Source organism: Melitaea cinxia, chromosome 11, assembly GCF_905220565.1.
Source record: "Melitaea cinxia chromosome 11, ilMelCinx1.1, whole genome shotgun sequence".
Taxonomy (NCBI): domain Eukaryota; kingdom Metazoa; phylum Arthropoda; class Insecta; order Lepidoptera; family Nymphalidae; genus Melitaea; species Melitaea cinxia.
Genome location: NC_059404.1, coordinates 2,689,336 through 2,713,386, shown reverse-complemented (window position 1 = coordinate 2,713,386; position 24,051 = coordinate 2,689,336). Strand labels below are relative to the sequence as shown.

The window sequence follows — 24,051 nt, the reverse complement described above, 5'->3', positions numbered from 1 at the left end:
TAATATTTTTAGAGGTGAATGAGTATAAGTGAATGAACAGCATGAGTGATAAAATAAGCCATTAAATTTTCAAGAATTATAATTGGTTAAATAATGTTACTGTAAAGTGATTTGTTATTAATTTGTTGTTTGTTATTGTTTGTTTTTTTTTTCTTTTTTTTTTTATATTGAGCACAAAAAAAATGCTTATAAAATATTGCAAATGTCAATCTTTTATGGTAATGTGTTTATTGTAGAAGTTTTATTTTATATTATGAATATTTCTGAATATCAATTTCACGCTAAACATTTATAACGCTATCCCATATAATATTAAAGTACATACTATACTATATAGCAGTGGCATAAAAGTTTACTGTAGTTCACAGGATACTCTGTTCACTCTTTTATAAAGGTACTCAATTTATATATATTTTTTTTTCGTAATTCTGTACCTCTACTAATTCTTAGCAAATATATTCAATATATTATCAGGTTTTGCAATAATTTTAGCAATATGGTATTGTTAAATATTTGAACATAAAATAAATTTTACTGTCGTCTATGTCGTCGTGTGGCTTGTTGATGTTGATAAACACGAGCTGTTTTCCGCAACTCGACGTCTTAATGCGCCTATTTTGCGTGATTGGCTGTGGACACTATTCGTGCCAGCCTAGCTCATTGAGGAAGCCTAGCAGACCCTTCACGTTGCCGACGACTTCCTGGAGGACCTCGCTCTCCCAAGATGTAGTGCCCTGTAGTTCGCCGCACTACCGCATTCCAGTAGGATATGTGAGGCTGTTTCTTCTGCCTCCATGCGCGCTCTGCAGGGGGCTGTCTGTAACACGTAAATTGTGTAAGTGTTTGTTAAGCAAGGCATGTCCGGTAAGAGCCCCAACCAGTAGTCGGAGCTGAGCTCTCCCATAACCGCGAAGTTTGTGGGACAATCCTGTGTTGATCCTCGGAAGAGCTTCTTTGGTCTGCCTGCAGGTAGTTAGGTTTGTCCAATATTCTTGGTGCATTACCTTGGTTTTGTGTCGCAGCCATCCGAAAGGCAGAGACAGATTGGGTTCAGGTCCGTGGACCCTCATCTCCGATTCATTCCTCGCCAGTCGGTCGGCCGCGTCGTTGCCTCGCGATCCACTGTGGCCCTTTATCCATTGAAGGGTAATAGTGTTTGTTTCAATTACCTTCGTCAGAGCTCGATGACACTCGTATATTAGCCCTGATGTCATAATGTAGCTCTGTAGGGCTTGCAGGACTGATCTACTATCAGAAAGTATACGGATTGGAAAACCCTTTACCTCTCTAGAATTGATCGCTGTTGTTGCTATTATGATTCCCATACATTCCGCCTGGAAGACGGTATTGTGGATTCCCAATGGCGATGAGATGTGGATATTCAGGTCTTCTGAGTAAACCCCAGAGCCTGTACCTGTTGTCCTGGGTCTTCATTTGTTGTCTATCGCTTATTAATATAGTTCATTCATTTGTTCTTTGTGTCAGTTTACTAAGCTTACAATATTACTCTATTTTCTGTGGTCGGAAGTACGCCATATTTGTTTACTAAATAAGACTCTTTCAATAAATAAAAAAAAATAGAATATAAGTATATTTGTTATACATTAAATGTATTTCTGTGTGGGTTACCACACATTCAGCAATGTAATTATTTTTGCGATCTAATAAACTTCTTTAATTTAGATTATTTCTAACAAAATTGCTACTTAATTTACTACTTTACTATACCCTAAACTTCCATACTGCACATATGACGTCTTTACTTCTGTCTATATAAACTTACAAGTATCTCAATAAATTCAGTGTTAGAATGACTTTCATTGAATTTTGTTTACCTCATTGACCTTCTCTCACGTGTTGTCTCTCACTCAACTATGAACTGTACACATTACAATTATTTTGGTCCTTTGAGCCATTTTGTCACTTCAAATTTATTTATAATGAATAAAGTTTATTTAATTTTATATTTGTATAATCGAGGGGTGTCAAACTCAATTTTGCAGGCCATGTATATTAAATTTAGAATGGGTACGTGGATTAGATTCAGATTAAAAAAATGTAGTGTGCGCATATTAAAACTTCTCTAGAGGATTCGAGTAAAGTCATGATTCATCTTTCTGTGACACATTGTGATCGTAGCTGTATTGATATAGCCCAGGGGCTGGATACGGCCCGCGGGCTGTATCTGTGACATCCCTGGTCTAATCTCTTTTAGGCATTGTATTATTTCGCGTATTTGAAAACGTGGTCTGTCTTATAATAGATAAATATATCTAAAAGTTAAACAAGTCCCTTATATTGACTATATTGTTTAAGTATTTTATGTGTCAGGTGGTATAAAAGTTTATATGATTTATGTCCCCCGAAACTTTCGAAGTTTGGCTAAGCAATGTTTGATAACTCTTGGAATAGACTATGGCAATCCTCAAGACTGGTTACAGGTAAATATTATGGCAATATCCAGCCGTGTATTCCTTTCAAGCCATGGTTTTTTAAATACTCCGACCTAGGTAAAATAACTACGTCGATAATTATCCGTATACGATTGGGTTTCTCCTGTACACCTGTGTTCTTGGCTAAATTGCGCATTCGTGACAGTTCCTTGTGTGAATGTGGCTTGGAAGAAGGATCTCTCGATCATTTGTTTTCTAATTGTCCGAAATTAACTGTATCACTATATGCTCCCCAAAAACATTCTGCGGCCGGTTAATGTTTGTTTTCTTCTAACTTTTGTGCCAACTCCTTTTTGTGTTGTCTTAGCTAAGTTTATTAGAATCAATGATATAAAACTATAATTTATTAAAAAATAAAGTTACATAATCATTTCAAATATTTCCAATTAACCTTTAATACTTGACCCACTATTATACCCAAAAATCATATGAGTTTTTTATGCAATTATATACAATTGACAAATTTCAGAATATAATCATTAAATACAGATATGATCTGATTAAATTATGAAATATAGAATATCGTGACACAAATTTCTAGACAGGCATCAAGGTTGCAGGACTTTAGTTGATTGTTTTTTTTGGTTTAGAAATCACGCGTTTATTAAAAAAAGGTGTGTGTACTTATGTGCGTAGGTAAGAAGTAATACTTCAATATCTAACTAACTACACGTTGCTAACTGCTTTAGCTAGCTAAGTCATTGGATAGCTAACTTCACGTTGCTAACTTCTTCTTCGTTGACTAGCTAACTTCAGAGTGTCGGTTTTTTGTGACGGTGTGCGCGCGCATTAAAAAATTTACTCATCATTATTCCCTAACGCGCGAAAAGAAGTATAACTTCAAATATAAATACACCTGATATATATAAATAACTCCACCCTCTTGTGATATTTCATAATGATTTTCCGACTGGAGCCTCTCGTGAAAAATTGACGACCTCTTAATATGTATTTTTTTTTTTTCTGGATCTCCTGACACTTGAGAAAATCCTACTGAGGGTCTTTGAATGTGCATCGTTATTGCTATTATTGACTTATTTTAGTCTGTGTTGTCAGTTAGGATATTAGGTACTTTTTATCCCGAAATTCAGTCTGATTTCCATAACAAAGAGATAAAACAATAGTGAATGAAATCGCGGGTACAGCTAGTAGTTCAAATATAAATTGACGTCTCTGATGTAGTATGCACCCTCCATATCAATTTCATACTAATAAAGGGATAATACTCTTAAATGGGACAATAGAACGGTTGAGATGATAACATCTATGCATTTCCTAGTCATAGACATCATTCACGTCTATCACAATAATGTTTTAATTGAAACATTTTCTTGTAAAGTTTATTTCTATTTAAATATATGGAAGATATATTTGTAAAATTATAGAATGTTATATGTTCTTAATTGACTGAAATTAAGTAACACCAAATGAGTGTTATGTATAACTACTAGCTTTTGCTTGCGACTTTGCTCGCGTATGAATTGATTTACAAAGAGGTGCTAAAGTAGGATACAATTACCTGATTATAACATTACAATAATTGAGAACCTCTTTGTGTACGAAACTTCGACTTTCGTGCGCTAGAACTACCAGACTGCTCACAAAACATGCTCTAAGTCTTTGCTACTTAGAACGTGTACCCTGTTGTATGAATAATTTATTTGAAACGGGTTTCCCAAAAATATACATCACATCGAGATGTCATAATCTCGTAGTTTCGTAAGATCTGGAATAGAACTTATGTGAAATTCAGTCTCGTGAAATATTATTAGATTAAATTCCTTTCCCTAGCTTTATTTACTTACTAAACATTTTTACACCTATATTACTAACTACTTACTAAAATACAAATATGGTCTGTAAATTTTTATCAAGCCATTATTGTTATCAGGTATATATGATGCAGAAATCCAATCGGCCCTCGCTGCTCCGCCATCAGATGAAAATTTACCTCCACGCCCTAAAGAAGGTGGAGTCGAGACTCGCTACTGCGAATTCTTTAATGACAGTACCTCGCCGACCTGTAACAGCACTCAGAACACGACATGCCCTCCGAGAACTTTGGTAAAGGAACAATGCATGCCAATAGAGACGGACAAGAGCAATCACTGCTTTGTCTTGTGGGAGTTCGATAACATAACGAACAAGGCTACGGTCATGGTGAAAGGTTGTTTCCTAGACACCGTCGCTTGTAACGACAGAGCTTCAGCTTGTAGACTTCATAATATGAAACGACCTCTACTCCATTGCTGTTGCGAGGGTGACATGTGCAATGAGAATTCAACATTTCCCGGTCTAGAAGCTGGGATGTCAGCTCCCACCGAGCTACCTCCGGAACGCATCCCAGCCTCACCCTTACCGACTTCCGAGGATGATACGAAAGCGGTTATCGCTTATACATTGACACCTCTATTCTTGCTATTTGCTGTTCTAGTCGGATGTTATCTCTTGTACAGAAAACGGAAAGGTAGTTCGTTTGCCGAGTTAGGAAGTGCCGAAGCGTCGTTGTCGAGACCACCATCCGCCGGGGCGGGCATGGAGAATGAAACAGGTGGTCTGTTGAGTCAGGTGACTCTGTGCGAAGTGCGTGCTCGAGGGAGATTCGGCGCCGTTTGGAGAGCGAAGCTCGGTCAACGAGATGTAGCCGTCAAAGTGTTCCCGTTACAAGATAAACAGTCGTGGCTAGCGGAGCAGGAAATATACAGACTGCCCCGCATGGATCATCCAGACATATTGCATTATATCGGCGTTGATAAAAAAGGCGATAATTTGCAAGCCGAGTATTGGCTCATAACTGCTTATCACGAAAAGGTATTTATGATACAGATTTATCATAATACGCGATGCGTTCGGATTTTACATGAATTGTGTATCTTTATTTTTTTCCCCGTTGTCATGACGTATACAATTATTTTGATGCGGCTTAATCCTATTTGGTGGTACCAGCATTAGTAACAACTGTTTATTTACCCTTATTGACTAAATACTGTTTTTTGGTCTTGAGTGAATAATTACTCTTTATTTTCCTATAACTTATTTTTTTTTAAATAATATATAATAAATTAATATCGTCCTTCTTTCTATTACAAAAATTAAATTTTTACTGGATGACTTCCTTCAAATATATTTCGTTCTAGACTCAATGTAAGAAACTAGTTGGGTGTTTTTTTTTTTTTTTACTATTATAAAATTTGCTAACCCGTAATAATAATTGTGTTTGCTCGCAAAAGAAAAAAAAACCGACTTCAATTACATCGACGAGTAATACAACGTAGATCGACGAAAAAATAGTCAAGTAACTAGGCGTTATAAAAGATTACTCAAAAAGTAGTTATCAGATCTCGATAAAATTTATATGTGACCACATGATAAACACTAGCTTTCGATTAAATTAAAAATTATCAAAATCGGTATACCCAGTAAAAAGTTATTGCGGATTTTCGAGAGTTTCCGTCGATTTCTTTGGGATCCCATCATCAGATCCTGGTTTCCTTATCATGGTACCAAACTAGGAATATACCCTTTCCAACAAAAAGGAATGATCAAAATCGATACATCCAGTAGAAAGTTATGTGGTATAATACAACGTACGTCGACGAAAAAAGCGTTAAGTATAAACGCATTATTAGATATAACTCGAAAAGTAGTTGTTAGATCTCAAATAAATTTAAATGGAACCAATTGACACACACCACCTTTCGGCCAAAAAAAAATTTGTCGAAATCGGTCTACCCGGTCAAAAGTTCTGATGTAACATACATAAAAAAAATACAGTCGAATTGAAAACCTCCTCCTTTTTTGGAAGTCGGTTAAAAATATAGGATCTTCGATCTCGTTTTCTCATCATTTCCTTCTAAGTCTTCTAATCTGTGGTAGTTAGAAAATCTAATTTAAAAAAAAATTGTTTGTCTAAAACCTTTTTATATCACATCATTTTGTTTTTCAGGGTTCGTTATGCGATTACCTAAAAGGCCACACTTTGTCGTGGCCAGAAGCATGGCGTGTAGCTGCATCTGTGGCTCGCGGCCTAGCTCATTTACACGAAGAAGATGGCGGAAAACCTGCTATTGCTCACCGGGATTTCAAATCTAAGAACGTTTTACTCAAAGCCGACTTAAGCGCATGTATAGCGGACTTCGGATTAGCGTTGGTGTTTGTAGCGGGACATGGGTGTGGGGATGCGCATGGGCAAGTCGGTACTAGAAGATATATGGCGCCAGAAGTGCTAGATGGAGCGATTAATTTCACCAAGGATGCATTCTTGAGAATAGATATGTATGCGTGTGCTCTTGTTCTCTGGGAAATTGCGTCACGGTAAGTACTGAGAAATTATACGATTGTGGAATTATTCTATATCCATACCTCTATACTAGTGTGTTAAAGTGAAAGAATATTGGGTTTTATTTTGAAATGTACAAACTGAAACTGCTGAAATAATTTTAAAAATAATATGGAGAATATCTTGTTTACTACACAGTTATAGGTACTTAAATGTTTTCTTTTATGCAGATGTGAAGATGGTCCCGTGGAGCCGACAGCGCAGTATCGTCTTCCATTAGAAGAAGAGGTTGGGTCACATCCAGGTCTCGAGGAAATGCAGGAAGCCGTGGTCCAGAGGAAACTGCGACCGCATATACCGCCCCAGTGGCGAGACCACCCAGTAAGCTCTTTCTTACTGTATGGACAACTGATAGTTTTTTTTTTTTTCTGTGATAATTTTTAGTACCCAATTCTCTTTTATCATCATCATTGTCTATAATAATTATATCTCTGAGGTAGTCTGAGAGTGTTTTTGAGGTAAGGCACAGCAGGATATATTTTTCTCAAAATTTGGAGCAGTCCGACTCTGTCCTTACAGAGGATCACAGTTTTCAAGTAGTGTTGTGTTCCCGTGCTATGTTAGGTGATCAGAGCTCCTGGGAGATTTGGGGTAGGGTCGGCAATGCGCTTGCAATGTTTCTGGTGTTGCAGGCGTATATAAGCTACGGTGACCGCTTACCACCAGTTGTGCCGTAAATTTGTTTGCCAGCCTAGTCTATTATAAAAAAAATCTTGGCTTTGTCAAGAATACTTCTCCAACTCGATTTGTCTCTGTTTTTTCCCCACCAACTCCTTACATTAATAGCTTTTAGAGCCAGTTCAATGCCTTATGTACTTAACTTCGTGCTAACACTTTTATTTAAAGAGGATTTACCGACATAATTACTGCTTGATGCGGTCACATCATTGGCTGGTGGCTGGGTGTGTTGGCGGTCGCGGGTTCGATCTCCGTGTATGACAAACATTTTTATAGGCCACACAAATGTTTCCTGCGATCTGGGCCCTAGTGCTTGAGTATTGTTTGTGTTTCCAGACCCCCAACACAGGACTAAATCTTTAAATTTGATGTGAAGTAATTATTTATTAAATTTAATATTTCTATAGTTAGCTGTGTTGAAATTTTTTTATACGTATTGATATTCGTTTTTGCTTCCTCAGGGATTATCCGTCATCTGCGATACAATGGAAGAGTGTTGGGATCATGATGCTGAGGCCCGTCTCTCTGCCTCCTGTGTGCTAGAAAGAATCGCAGCCCAACGCCCCCCCACTGCTCCAGCTCCCCCCACCCCGGACACCACACCTCTACTCATCCACGAACTGCACCAGAACACCTGCTGACCACAGCCCGAAGACCTACCACTGATACAGCTGTGAGTTGATGTGACGATTCAGTGATATTTACTTATTTCAGTAAGTTAAGAGTGAGTTATCCTTTATATTGTTGGTTTAAACTGGTGTTTATATATACAATTATACTGTTTTACAAGTGTTGATAATTTGTTTAGTTATTTGTCAAACATTTGACAAGCATTATTGTATATGTTTTTCATATTTCAATTACTTTATTTTCATGTTGTGTTATGTTTCAACGTAAATATGAATGTATTTTGTGTCAGTATTCACTGTGTATAAATGAGACACAAGATTTTGTCTCTTACGATTAATGTAATAAAGATAACTTATTTTGTATTTTTTTTATTATAACAAATTTTTTTTTTTTTATTCGTAAAATCGTTATATCCTTCCAGTGTTGCCATTTTATGAGCACCTTTTTTATAACAAGTTTTAATTTCTTTATAAACAAATGTGGATAATTTATTCAAATATTTGTAACAATAAGAAAAATAAAATATAATAAAAAAATATATAAATAAATACATTTTAATTTTTGGGGCCAAACAATTGTTTAGTATTTGGCAACACTGCTTAGAGCTCATTTTTTCTATACTCCAGCACGGCCAAAACCGCTAAAACATATGCAATAATTTTTACTAATTAATGCATTAATATTTAGATTAGGCTATTTGCATGTCTATGAATCTACGCTAATGTTAATTGAAATACAATTTTAATAAATATCGTAAATATAGGATTTCCCAACTGTCATATCAGTCCATATGACATAAGTTAGTAACTAAGTACTAACGTAACGGAGGTATAAGTTATGAAATGACGCTAAATCTTGAATAAATGGCGTATCCTTAGCAAATAATCTGCACTTCGAGAGAATGTGAAACAGGGCTGCTATAATACCCTCAAAAAATATCATTCTGTCACAATATGGCAGATGACACAAGCATTTTTTTTTATTGATGCTGAAGTTTTGTAACATTTTAATCATGATGTAAATATTTTTTGCATTGTAAAAAACATTATTTCGCGATGTATGTGCATTTATTTTTTAATCTTTAATTTTATAGTTATAATACGTAAAATGGCGGTATATTGCTAAATAAGCATTATGTATCGTATTAGACTTATGACGGAATTTTATATTCCATGATTTATATACAGTCAATCTTAGTGGCCATATTTATTATTTTTACTAAAGTTTTATTTGTAAAAATAATAGTTTAAGACGTTTAATATTGTTTATATACAATAATACTTATATTTATTATTTTGATTATATTGTATAAATTTACGGGGTTTTTATACAGTATCCATCCGAATGTAGACTGTTATACGAAAGTATATTTAGAACATATCTTGCCTCATTATCACAGAGCCCCTTATAGCAAGACTGTCGTTCGTTTGTTTATTGGCTTTGATTATTTTTACTGTAATAATCTCGGTGAAGTAGAATAATTATCTGAGACGCTTAGTATAAATTTACTATATGTGAAGGTAACTTGTTAGGTCATTTTAAATTTTAATATCGAACATCGAAATTTAGTATAATTTATGTATTTTGTAACTTTCGATATAGATGTACATATATATCTTTTGTTTTAGCTGCCTTGTTTATAAATATTTTGTGAGTTTTTTGAACCTTTGGTTTTGTGAGGGTAGTTGTAAATTTTTAAATGTTTGTGATCATGATTGAAAATTAATAAAGCTTGAGAAGCAATATATGGGCACTGTCAATGTTGATGGTACCATGTAGCTTGTACGATAAATAAATATAAGTGCTGCCAAAAATGATTATATGAAAGTGTAGATAATCTTTGCAAAAAAAAAAAAAACACAAAATACTCATTTTTAACTTAATATGGTTTCGCCTAATCGTTGTTAATTTTAAGAAGACTTAAGCCCGTAAACTAGGAGCACAGATGTAAAATATATATCGAACGTAATGAAATTGTATCAAATTTATTGTGATTTTATATGCATATTGTAATGAATATCAATAGGAAATACGGTTTGATTTCCTACGCCGAGCATATCACCACACATAGACTAAGCGAGTTGCCAAATGTACATATTTTAATTTAAGATTGTCTCTGGACGTCACTGTAAAGTTGTGGACACATTAGCTAGCTAAATATATATTTCATTAGCGTGGCCTAATTATATTTCATTGCGATTACAATTAAACAGAAGATGAAGGCGACAGTATGTATACTTATGTACAGCTCATACAAAACTATATACAAAAACAAAGTACACTGGTTGCTTTCAATTTACTAACAGAGGGTCTCTGCCTTGCAATTTCTTTTTTTTTTTTTGTAGTGTTGGGTAAATCACCATCAAACGCGACTTTTCCATGTGTCGAACAGTGCACATCCGTGTTTAACAGTGCCGTTGATGGAAGGCGCTTCTTCGAACACTGTGTAACACAGCGTCGCTTTATATGTAATTGGAACGCAACCACTGTACCAAAAATGTCAGAATTGTCAAGTTATACAAATATTGGAGCTATTATAAATAATATACACAAGCAACTCTTAATTGACACACTACAAGCGTTAATACCATACACTATATACAAGCGTTAATACCACACATAGGTATATACTAAATAAAAAAAAATATATAGGGTCGAATTGAGAAAGCTCCTCCTTTTATGAAGCTGGCTAAAAATAACCAAATATATAATATCAGTCAAATAGAAGCAGTAGCTTAGACATAAAGTATGGTTACAACTGAAAAGTACTAAATACTTCTTATTTGATTGATGTTTAATATAAAGCTTAGAAACTTGCATCCAATCTGTATAAGATGGCAAAATGTTTTAAATTTCTTTATGTTATGTGTACTTCACTATATTTTTTCTGACAATCAATGTAATGTGAGTTTAGCATATTAGTATTAAATTTATTTTTAATATGTTATATATTATTATCACAATCAACACGCTTAACTGAATTTGCAATAAAATGTACAACATAAGCAATGTTAAAGCGGTAGGTTTATGTTATTATTGAATTTTAATTTTGTCATGGTATCGTTATTGTTAACTGTTATGTTGAATTTGCAACGTGTATATTCAGCTTTAAGGCGTGTTAAATCGTGTCCACAGCCTTAGAATAAATTATTGTAAGATAAAACTTGGTGAAAATTAGAATCGCATAGTGTAGGTACTTTTAGATGTTTTATGAGATTCTTCGATCGTAGTCGAATTCAGAGTGTCGTATCGTGAACGTCAACGATGTTTATCGTTTATTTTTTATTTTTAATTAAATACAAATGTCTGTTGGAATTTGATGTACTAAAATATATTTTCTAGACATAAAAACGGTTTTATTTTATTTCTTTCCTACAAAATTCATCATCCTTATCATTTTTCGAATTCAGACTGAAATCGCTGAAATAACACATTTTGCATCGGTATCTATATGCCTTTTTTAATTTTGATTAAATTTCCTTAGTGTTAGCAGTAGAACTAAACTATACGACTACATACGACATAAAGTATTACACGTAACTGGGGGTTTAACATATTATCTTCATCAATGATACTAAACTAAATTCCAAATTCTAAATACCCCACTCAACTTTCCCTGATCACCTAAAACATTTTAAAGTAATCTTAAAAGGAAATATCGTCATCATCATCTATCGCCTCATCAAAAATTCAATAAACTATCTAATGCTCTCAAGTGTTGTTGTATTAACGCTAGTCTCAGAAGCAAACTGTAAGTAAAAATTCATAGTGTTTGTCATATTGATTATGGCTAAATGTGTAAACTAAAATATTATAGTTACTGTGACTCGAAACCTTAACAAAGACCGAATTAACCCCATTTGACAACAATAGGCGTAAAAATTTCATAAAATATCTATGGCCTTTCTTTATAAACTTTGTAATTATTTTTATAAATAGTTTTAAGATATAGAACCAATTTTGCTCAGTTCGAGTTGGTATGTCATTATATCGAGTTTAACACTTCATAGAATCCACAGAATCAACTTAGGATATAATTCACTTATTTTTAAGCTAAGTAATACAGAAAGGGAATTTACAGTTTAAAAAAAAGTTCTATAAATGTATTATCTGCTACTTCAAATTACTTACACACAGATACTGAGCGTGTATAGGACATTTAGGACAGCAGAAAAAAAAAATCAAAGTATGAAAATCTGATTTTTTATTCAGTTATGCAATTTTGCACTGTACAAGGCGTACACGACGGGACATATGGCAACAATGTCAAGGAACCCGTTTCAAACGAAACATCTGTTACAATTATTTGAACACTATATGTACATCGGCTGAAACATACATTTAAAATGACAATTTCTCACATAGTTCGCAAGAGTTAGATATGAGGAAAAATCATTTTAAGCGAGTAACCAAGGAAGACTAGGGAACTATTACTTTGCAATCGCACACAAAAATGTGTATTGACATAATCATAAAAGTTTTAAAACGCAACTGGAAAGATTTTTATTGCTTTATTGTCTTATGCTATGTGATTAAATGTGTTTCAGATATTTCATACAAAAACAACAAATTTTACACTTAAATTTGAAACGTTTTAAAAAGAACGGGATCGTGGTGTGAGACTGGTCAGACGTGCGGTGATCCTTCCTAGCTTACGACAAAATCATGGACATCATTTTTAATTTACTGGTTAGTTATTTATTTCGCCTTGAAAACACCACGCAGTTTTTATTTCTTGAAAATTAAAACATTAAAATAATTACATACAGAGACATGTTTGAAAATATTAGAAAGGAACAACTGCTACATTTAATGCAGTTGAAAATTTTATAAGTTGAAGTGTATAATATGTTTCTGACGTGTCTGTCGCAGTGGCAAAAAGTGTGCGAGGGTGGTAAATAAGAATAATAAACTCAAAGGGAGAAAATTGTAGCGAGCGATTGCGCCACGTCTTGGAGTGATAGACTCAATTGAAAACAGGGCGTTTGTCTAATATAGAGGGTGTGAGGGGTGTGACGCCTTAACTGAAATAAAGGCAATTGTCTATAACAGGCAGAAGTTGGGACGGAAGCACTATGTGATAAATATCTCAATTGAAATAGGGGCTTTTGTCTATCGTAGGCGGAAGTGCACGCAGTGTCGTCACAAAACGTCTCAACTCAAACAAGATTTCGACACTAACAATTTATATTAAGCTAACTCATAAAAGTGAACTTCACAATAGAGGCACATAAAGGGGAAAAACGTGATTCCCTTTCGTTTGCGTGTTAATTAAGAAACTTATTTGAAATTCGGTATCTTTAATAGTTAATTCATTAATTGCAATTTCACAATTTAGTTATTGGATATAAAACACATTTGATCAAGTTCGCACCGTAGAAAGCGAGTGACGTACAGTTCGAGTCGGCGCAGTACAGACGGTAGGTGGCGGTAGGGGCGGGGCTGGGGGCGGGGCCGGGGGCGGGGCTAGGCGCGCTCGTCGTCGTGCGCGCGCGAGGCGGAGGCGCGCAGGCAGTCGCCGTGCGCCTTGTACTCCACGGGCACGGCGGCGGGCAGCTGCAGCACGCGCCGCAGCGTGTCGCGCACGCGCGCCGCCGCCGCCGCGTCCGCCGCCGTGCGGTGCCACACCGCCAGGTGGTCCTCCTGCAACCACACTCGCAGCTAAAGAACTTCCACTTCGGTCGTCTGCTCTAAGGTACACTCGTCTGATATACTATAATGGTGGCAAACAAGCGTGTGACCTATAGACATATCTATACATATAATAAAATGGTAGAAAAATCAAAACTGTACATTGAATATTTTTTTAAAAGAATACTTGGGGTGTGATCTACAATCGATATGCTGATGTGCTGTGTGGCTACGGCACCAAAGAATTTAGCCACCCCCTCTCTTCCCGTGGGTGTCGTAAGAGGCGACTACGGGATAACAAGGTTCCACTACCACCTTGGAACTTAAGAAGCCGACCGATGGCGGGATAACCATCTAACTGCTGGCTTTGAAACACATAGGCTGAAGACGGGCAGCAGCGTCTTCGGTGCGACAAAGCCAGCCCTGCGGTCACCAACCCGCCTGCCCAGCCTGGTGACTATGGGCAACACACATTAATTCACGCATTTTTGGCGCGAACTTGTGGAGGCCTATGTCCAGCAGTGGACTGCAATAGGCTGGACTGACTACAATCGATACCGAAGCCAAAAATATCGTTTTTAGAATTTTTGTCTGTTTGTCTGTATGTATGTCTGGAATAAACTCAAAAAGTACCGCACGGATTTACTTCAAATTTGGCACGAATATTATTAATAAGTCGGGTCAACATATAGGCTACATATTATCACGCTATGACCTACGGGGAACGAGCAGTGAACCTTTATTTCTTTAACGCATTCTGTAACAGCGTGTAATTTAACGACACATATTTGAATGTTATTGTTATTATGTTAATAACCATGCTATATAAGCTGGCTCTTCACATTATAAAAATCAGGCAATATAAGTAAATAAGCCGATAAACATAATTAAATGAATATAAGTTTAAAAGACAATTTTAAAGCAGCGCCATCTATGAGATTTTTCTGTAGATATGAAATGTGAAAAAGAAACAGGTAAATGAATGTTATTTTAAAAGGTATGATCGTAGGTATTTTTGGTGCTGTATAGCGTTCACGCAGACGACGTCGTGGGCAGCAGCTAGTTATTAATAATAGTAATTCGTGTGTGTTGACCTCAACTTTTTACAAAATTTACACCTTTCAGAGATTCTTTTTTTTTAAGTCGAGAAAGCTGGTGCTCGTCTTTAGTCCCATTTAAATTTGATCAGACACTGACGAGTACTTTTTGAGTTATTTCTAATAATTTGTATTTAATTTACTGTTTTACCGACTTCTAAGTTGTATTACTTGTCGATGTAATTGAAATCGATTGTTTTTCGTTTGCGAACAAACACATTTATTTCTTATACTTTAAAGGTGGCAAACAACGATACTGTCCGCACGTAGGTAAGCGGATATCTTAACATATGAACAGCTCCATAATTAACGGTTAACTCTAACTGACTACTAGAACAACATTCTTACGTCACACAACAACAATTCTACCTCGAATGTCTTAGCAACGAATAGAGTCAAACATTGTATGACAATGATGGACAAGTCATAAGTCATTAACAATTAACAAGTACATGTGCATGTAAATTCTATTGTTATTATAATAGAAAAAGTCATCACTATCACTTAGCTCAACTACACCAATTAAACCGTAGTAAATTAAAACGCCAAATTATCCGACTAAAGTAAGCCAATCCAGACAAGGATAGTAAATAGAGCATCGGACCTGGAACCGCACGGACAGCACGACTCCGCAAAGCTCAGCACCGACCATGAACTGCTCGCCCAACATCGCCATACACAAGTCTTCCCACGCACGCGCCGTCTGCGACTTTCGCAATCTCACCACCTGCGTTTGACATAAAAATTGTATTCTAAACATTTTTGAATATCATATCAATGAATGACCGCTCCAGCAGGGTTCGAACCCGCGTCTCCGACTGACCGTGTCGGCGCTCTAGCCAATTAAGCTATGGACGGCACTATAGACGGCGCCACGGTTCGCTTAAACCGAAAATAAAAATCATCATATCAAAAATTTCACTCTAGCGGGTACATCGTTCCATCATTTTGTCCTTCTGTTTGATCCATTTTATCGAATATGCTGTCTAACAACCATAAATTAAAACCAGCTAAAAATCGAGCCACAAAAAAAATTACATGTAAGTTTTCTAACTCACCCATTTGCCACCATTGACGTTGGCTGGGTCCTCCCACATAGGCTTGATGCCTAGCTTGAAGAGGTGCAAGTCTGAGAGCGGCGGGAGCTCCGCGGGCCGCGCTAGATGCGTGTACAGACCCCACCACTGCTCGACAGACGCCACGCGACCCACCAAACGAAGGGCCTAGAGTTACAAAAAAATATATTTATGTAAGCTTCTACAAACTGTTTACAGGCTACGCTTAGAACCGAATATAAAATCATCATATCAAAAATTTCGGTCTAATGAGTACATCTTTCCATAGCTTAATTGGCTAAAGCACCGACACGGTCAGTCGGAGATGCAGGTTCGATCCCCGCTGGAACGGTCGATTTTTAATATGATATGATTTTTTATAAAATTGTTTAGAATTCCCTAATGTGTGGGTAGCACAAAAATAAATCGTACTGTTATATCCCATTTTACAACGCAGTAAAAGCTTCATAAGCATTTATATTATACACTGTATTTTTCCTTTAGTTTTATCATTACTCAGCAATTGAATTATATTGTTTCTTCGTTAATATTATTTTTATTAAAAAACAGTCAGACTCAGAGCCCCGAGTAGATCGGACATCAATTAAAGTTCGGAAGTCAATTGTCCAACATTGTGTCCAATCTTTTGAATAAAGCAGTTAGCGGTGTAGTATAGTTTTTTTTTAAAAAGACAAACAGGGTCGGCATCCTAACAAATTGGTGTCAGAAGTGGGATCTTTAACGTAAGGGGCTTAATACACTAGAGTGCAAAATATTTAACTTTGAGAATAAAATAGCGTTTAAAGTTGTATCTAGCAAGTTAGAAATAGAAAGTAAGGAACTTTGAATTATATTTAGCAAATTATTTATCCTAGAAATATGAAGAAGCAAATTATTAGTTTTTGTAACTTGCGAAAATTTTTCATTCATGTTATTAATTTGGTTATTTAATCTTAACTCATTCTGGTTTAATTTATAAATCGTGGCGTTAAAATTATTTATTGTCGATTTAATTATGTGAATATTATCTCGAAACAAATTGAATAATCTGATTCACTTTTCCGACAGGATTCTATCGCGGCGTCATATTTTCTCGCGTCATCTGCGTCTAGAGTACCAAAGAAAAATTTAAGGATTTCCCCTCCAAATTCTAGAGATCTTTTAACTTTATTTGAAGATTGATTATTAATTATTATATGCTCTAAAGATTGTAGTTTAATGTAATTGTATTTTATTATTTCGCTAAACATACTATGTTATTTGCTAAATTCAATATTTTTGTTTAATACGTGTTTTATATTATTTTAGTTTAATTTCTAATTTTACTATTTCATAAAAAAAAACTAACATTTACTATTTCTTTTTGTACAATTTTGTTTAATTTGTATACAATTTTATTATTCAGTACACTAATTGTTTATTAAATTTTACTCTGTTTCTTTTATACGATTTAATTGTAAAACTGTTCGAATTTTTATACTGTTACAAAATTATTTTGCAATATTTTACTATAATTTTTATTTTCTATTTCTATATTTTGTAATGACTTCTGAACTCTAATGATTTTTCTATTTCGAAACTTCGCTTCATCTTAATTTAGAAAAAGCTCAGTCAAAAGGGGGGGGGCTGTTATATCCCATTTTACAACGCAGTAAAAGCTTCATAAGCATTTATATTATACACTGTATTTTTCCTTTAGTTTTATCATTACTCAGCAATTGAATTATATTGTTTCTTCGTTAATATTATTTTTATTAAAAAACAGTCAGTTAGACTCAGAGCCCCGAGTAGATCGGACATCAATTAAAGTTCGGAAGTCAATTGTCCAACATTGTGTCCAATCTTTTGAATAAAGCAGTTAGCGGTGTAGTGTAGTTTTTTTTTTAAAAGACAAACAGGGTCGGCATCCTAACAGTACGAAAAAAAGGCACAAATATTGTTAAAAAACCAGACTAGTGTCAGAGGCACAGTCTAATATTTTACGTAGAAATGAATACATAATGAACAAAAAGTTTGGTGTTATTTATTTATTTATTTATTTAACAATTTATGTACACTTGGATAGCAAAAGGAAATAGCTCTTATAAATAATGCTGGTACAAAGGCACTACTTATCCCATGATGGAATCTCTTCCAGTAGTCCTGCCAAAGGAAACTTATAAAACAGTCGCAAAATTAGCGTGTACAATCTAAACATATCTTTATATATGTTGCAGTCAAAACTCTTAACCAGTCAAAAGCACTATTGACTAGCAAAATCAGTCAGAAGTACTTTTGACCGTTTGCTTTAGTCAATAATACTTTTGACTAAAATAACAGTTAAAAGTACTTTTGCCCAATGGAGCTGGTTAAAAGTACTTTTGACTAAATGATTCCGTCAAAAGTGGTTTTGACTGGTTGTATCAGTCAAAACTCTTAAAGTTAAGGTGGTCGATAAAAATAACGACAAAAGCACATATAAACTTTTATATTACTCATTATTAGTGGAGAACGTGCTGATATTAGAACAAAAATGAGTGACTACGAAAAGAAAGAAGGCTTTTTGGAAAGAATTTTAGCGATGGAAGATATGAATGATAGTCATTTCAATGTGATGACAAAAGAAAAATTTAAAAAGTTTGCAATGGATGTGGAAGACGCGAAATTTAATGAAAAGGAAACACCATTACAGTACAGTAGACTACAACGCTTTAACACATTGAAGTTTGTGGTATAAAAAAAAATAGTTACAAACACAGAACCTGTCAAATATTTTTACCGGCTGAGGAAATCTACGACATTATTGATGCTGCTCATATTTCTATAGGGCATGGTGGTCGCAATAGACTTAAGCATGAAACGGTAAAAAAGTACGATAATATTACAAAAGAAATGAATATATGTGATAAATGATTATAGTATATTTATCAATGTGCGAAGTATGCCAAAGGAAGAAAAGCAAGAAAAGGATGGGTCAAGTTTAGAAACCGATCCTGCACACTGAAATGAACAGCCGCTGCCAAGTCGATCTGATTGACATGCAGTCGCAAGAAGATCGCGGGCATAAATTTATTATGGTTTATCAGGATCATTTGACTAAATTTATTCACATCTAACGAGTTAATAGTGCTTTTGACTGACGCTTTTTTGCAGTTAAAAATACTTTTGACGGAGAGCGTCAGTCAAAAGTATTTTTACCCGCGAATTTGCAGTCAAAAGTCCTAATAACCAATAATTTTCAGTCAAAACCACTTTTGACCAACTGGTCCAGTCAAAAGTACTTTTGACTGATTTCGCTAGTCAATAGTACTTTTGACTGGTTAAGAGTTCTGACTGCAACATATACAAAAATGAATCGCAAAATGTGTTGGTAAGCGTATAACTCAACAACGCCTGGACCAATTTTACGAATTCTTTTTTTTAAATGTTCGTTGAAGTCCAAGGATTGTTTTTACGGCGAGAAAAATTCGAATAAGTTCCGGGAAACCCTAAAACAGCCCATTTCTTTTTCCCATACAAACATTTTCTAACTAAAATGTAGAGTCAATTTGAACTTTATTGCTATTCAAAAAAGTTCATGTTAAATAATATATTAGAGCGCATTTTACGTAAGTTATTAATGATTAAATTGATCTTATTCGTAGAACGCATTTTAATTTAATTTACATACAGTAAAAATGGTATTAACTAGCTATTTCATATTACTTATTTTGTTGCAGGGGCGTTAACAACAGAAATTTCCCGTTTTTAAACTATAGCTCCTATCGATAGGGTAGTTTTTATCGTAATCGGACCTGGTAGGTGACGCTGCTATCAATATGTAACTCCGAAACTACTGAACCAATTTTTATCAAATCTTGTAAGCATCTGTAATTTTGTCTGACTTGGAAGGTATGGTAGTTTATATCTCAATTGGAGTCGGTAGGTGGCACTGCTATCTGTATGTAGCTCTGAAACTACTGAATCAATTATTATCAAATTTTGTAAGCATATGTTAATTTCGTCTAACTTAGAATATATGGCAGTTTTTATCTCAATTGGACCCGGTAGGTGGCGCTTCTATTGGTATGTAAACTATCAAATTTGGTAGCTATTTTCGGGCAGAACAACGTCTGCGGGGTCCGCTAGTTGAGATAATCTATACATATAATAAAATGGTAGGAAAGTCAAAACTGTACATTGAATATTTTTTTAAAGAATACTTGGGGTGTGATCTACAATCGATACCGAAGTCAAAAATATAGTTTTTAGAATTTTTGTCTGTTTGTCTGTATAGATGTCCGGGATATTTAGCTGCGATCTTCTGTACGGTAGAGGTTACATCCCCAGTCGGGCTGTTCCAGATTTTGAGTAGGATATTTCCTACTGTACCATAACTCAGTTAAAAACGAAAATACAAATTGAAAATATAATTATATTTTAATAACAACATTTTAAACGCTTACTGATAACAAGACCTTGTTAAATTATTCTTAGTTTCAGCCTGTAATATCCCACTACTGGGCATAGGCCTCTTTCCCCATGTAGGAGAAGGATCAGAGCTTAATCCACCACGCTGCTCGAATGCGGGTTGGCGGATATATCCCCTACTATGGTAACGATCGCTATCAGGAGCACATGATAACAACCGGGACCGACGGCTTAACGTGCTCTCCGAGGCACGGTGGGGAGACCCACAAGGACTGTACAAACACCCAGACCACGGCAAACACCTGTATGGCCAATACAAATGTTTGTCAAGTGCGGGGATCGAACCCGCAACCGCCAGCGCAACAGATACAATCCATGGCTGTAACCGTTGCGCCAACGCGGCGTCAAATTATTCTTACGACTTCACTTTTAACACTATGTATGTAATAAATATGATAAAATAGTTTTTTATTTACCGCATATTATATATTATTATATAGGTACAATAAGCTATCCTTAAAAAAGAAAAACTGGGATATTTTCAATGTACACTGCTTTTAATATCTCTAATGGAATAAGTTGTGTTTTCGATATAAGCTCCAGTACGACAATTTCAACATTTATCGTCATATTTAAAAGAATTTACAGAAAACTATACAAAATTATATGCACAAAATGTCCCTATGAATTACTTGGTCTATCGGCTATTTCCGTTACAATAAGTTTGTTTATTATAAAATAAAACATCAAAATGTGTGAATTATACAAAATTATATAAATATTTTTTGCATTATATAAATTTTCTGAGGTATATTCATATGTAGGAACAAAGGAGGTCAGACTGTTTAATTATAATGTAGTACCCTACACAAGATAGAATTAATATATATCAACAGGCTTTTGAAACCCATGTCCTTTCTTATTTCTAAAATGTGCTATTTTTTAAATCAAAGTAGGCGTTAGTCAGCAACATCATTGTTTAAGTTTGACAAACTTAATGTCTCCAACAGAGATGTGAGTCCACCGACCGGTTCTTATTCTAACATATGATACATTTTTTTTTTTTTTGTAATTATTCTATTATTTATTTTAGATGTATTTATTTATTAATACTTTATTGCACAATACATTAAAGAACTGTACAAAAGGCAGGCTTAATGCTAAAAGCATTCTCTACCAGCCAACCTTAGGAAGTACAACAGCAGACATTTGAAGGTGTGCAAAATGGAGTATTAGTAAAATTCACATTAAGAAGAAAAAAGGGAGGAATAATAAGGTACCTAAAACACGCAAAATAGGCGCAAAGTCGTCGAGTTGCGGAAACTAGCCCGTGTTAACCATAAGGTACCTAACGTTAGTGGCAATCATTATATTATATACACGAGCAATAATTCATATATATACCATACAAATATATACATACATAAACAGATTATGGGCAAAAATAAGGTATTCACCAAGTGGAGCTTTGCCTTAGTTGGTAAGAAATGCTTAAAGTGTAGTAAGGGATGCAATGTTGAGAAGAATTTACTTGAAACTTCATTTACTTGATCGGACCAGGAAAGGGACTTATCAATAATTATGCCCAGATCCTTAACCTTTATAGTAAATGGTATTGTGTATCTATCAAAAATCAGGTTCGGTAAAGAATTTGTATCAATCCAGGCCAGTTGCCGAGAACTACTATCTATATTGGCATAAAAGTGGTACTGGCATTTTAAATAAGATGTAATTGAATTAATAAAAAGAGAAAATAATAAAGAAGATAATATGCCGCATTGAGGAACACCAGCACTCACTACGCAACAATCAGAGTTTCTCTCGTCAGTAGGAATAGCCTGCCTACGCCCGCGAAGATATGAAGAAAACCACTTGATAGCGAAATCCGAGATACAGTAACAAGTCAGGAATGCTAGAAGCAGATCGTAGTCGACAGCGTTAAATGCATTGCTGAAATCTATTAGGACTGATACCATTACAAATTTTTGAATATCATATCAAAAATTGACCGTTCCAGAGGGGATCGAACCTGAGTCTCCGACTGACCGTGTCGGCGCTTTAGCCAATTAAGCTGTGGAACGATGTACCCGCTAGATCGAAATTTTTGATATGATGATTTTATTTTCCGTTCCTGTCAAAGATTTTCATTGTAATCAGAAACTTTGAATAGTTACAGGTTTCTGTAAAGAACTCACTATAGACGGCGCCACGGTTCGCTTAAGCCGAAAATGTTGAACCGGAAATGTTGAAATGAAACTGTTTATACCAAATAAAGTTAAAACCTTTTGTTTTTTATTCAATTATATCCTGTTATTTAAAATTTTTACCAGTATTACTTAAAGCATATTACCAGAAGTACTTAAGAGTAGTAGTATTAAAATAAAATGAAATTAAATCTCAGTCTGAGTCATCGTGTACGAGTATTATAGTTTAAACTATATCGACACCAACAATTTATACTATGCCAACTCGAATTTTCGATAAGTTAGTTTTCTTAATGCAACTTGAATAAATGTGTTTTTTTTTTTTGTAATAATACAAATTGTGAAATTGCAATGAATAAATTAACCATTAAAGATACCCAATTTCAAATAAGTTTCTTAATTAATATAAAAGGTATCGTGTTTTTCCCTTTTATAAGCCTCTATTGTAAAGTTCACTTTTATGAGTTAGCTTAGTATAAATTGCTGGTGTCGATATTTCAAAACTGTGCCCGCAACTTTGTCCGCATGAAATTTAACAAAAAAGTTATTGTTCATTTCGCAGAGTAATAAAAGAAATAAATTTCTAAAGTAGCCTAAGTAACTCTTTATTACACCAGCTATCTGTCAGTGAAAGTCCCATCAAAATTGGTCCAGCCATTTCAGAGATTAGCTGGAACAAACAGGCAGACAGACAAAAATTGTAAAAAATGTTATTTTGGTTTATGTACCGTGTATACATCTGTATGCATTTAGTAAAAAGCAGTTATTTTAATACTACAAACAGAGACACCAATTTTATTTATTTATATAAAGATGGCTTAAAAATCTTTTCAATTTCAGATCAACATACTTTAAAGATGTTAATTTATTTATATCAATAATTTATTTTATTTATAATTTATTGCATATTTACATTACGAAATAACAATACATTTGTTTACAAAGCAATTATTAGTTAAAACTTTTGAGTAGGTATCAATATATTCTTAGATAACCGGCATAGTAAATGTACCTGTCCATAGCCAGTGGTGGTCGACGAAACCTCCCTGGAGGGAGGCCTCCGCGAGAACCACATCCAATAACTGTACTCCAGTTTGTGCTCGTGTGGCGGCACGTATGGCTGCAACGGGTCCTCCGCGTTACGATCGTCATCGTCATTGTTCGCGTGATTCTGATTTCCTGTCTCCCCAGATCGGCGTTCTGGCACATTTAAATTATAGAACTTGCACATTTTCCTTTCAGTCATGTTACGCCAATACTAACATGATTCCCCAACGGCCTAACCTAGGACACGTTGCTCTTTTAACTATTCGACTATTTACAAAGTTTCAATTTAAACTCTCTATTATACAAGTAAAAAATCAAACACTTTAATTATATGCTATTTGTTTTTACAATAATTTAATCATAATCAGCCTATTCCCTCTTTTTCTGTGTATAACCTTTTTCTTTCCGTCATCAAAATTCAAACTGTCAAATGACAGCATGGGATAAGAGATAAATGGGCCAAACGTTTTAAATTTAGATTTTGAAATAAATCGTATATGGCGATTAAATTGCTTTGCTAAAATTTAA

General features: G+C 34.8%; 2 protein-coding genes across 2 annotated transcripts; one reads left to right on the top strand and one right to left on the bottom strand.

Annotated features, from left to right (window-relative positions):
* Positions 1-2,415: 2,415 nt before the first annotated feature.
* On the top strand, positions 2,416-8,472 carry LOC123657997 (activin receptor type-2A-like). The gene is made up of 6 exons (XM_045593476.1): positions 2,416-2,441; positions 2,599-2,705; positions 4,345-5,264; positions 6,400-6,767; positions 6,963-7,113; positions 7,932-8,472. Exons 1-6 carry the CDS (start codon positions 2,416-2,418, stop codon positions 8,109-8,111), a joined length of 1,752 nt encoding a protein of 583 aa, XP_045449432.1. The 3' UTR covers positions 8,112-8,472.
* Positions 8,473-12,287: 3,815 nt separating this feature from the next.
* Positions 12,288-23,948, bottom strand: LOC123657709 (eukaryotic translation initiation factor 4E type 2). Its single transcript, XM_045593227.1, has 4 exons — positions 23,489-23,948; positions 15,887-16,051; positions 15,433-15,555; positions 12,288-13,743 (listed from the first exon to the last, which is right to left on the bottom strand). Exons 1-4 carry the CDS (start codon positions 23,720-23,722, stop codon positions 13,567-13,569), a joined length of 699 nt encoding a protein of 232 aa, XP_045449183.1. The 5' UTR covers positions 23,723-23,948; the 3' UTR covers positions 12,288-13,566.
* Positions 23,949-24,051: the final 103 nt, after the last annotated feature.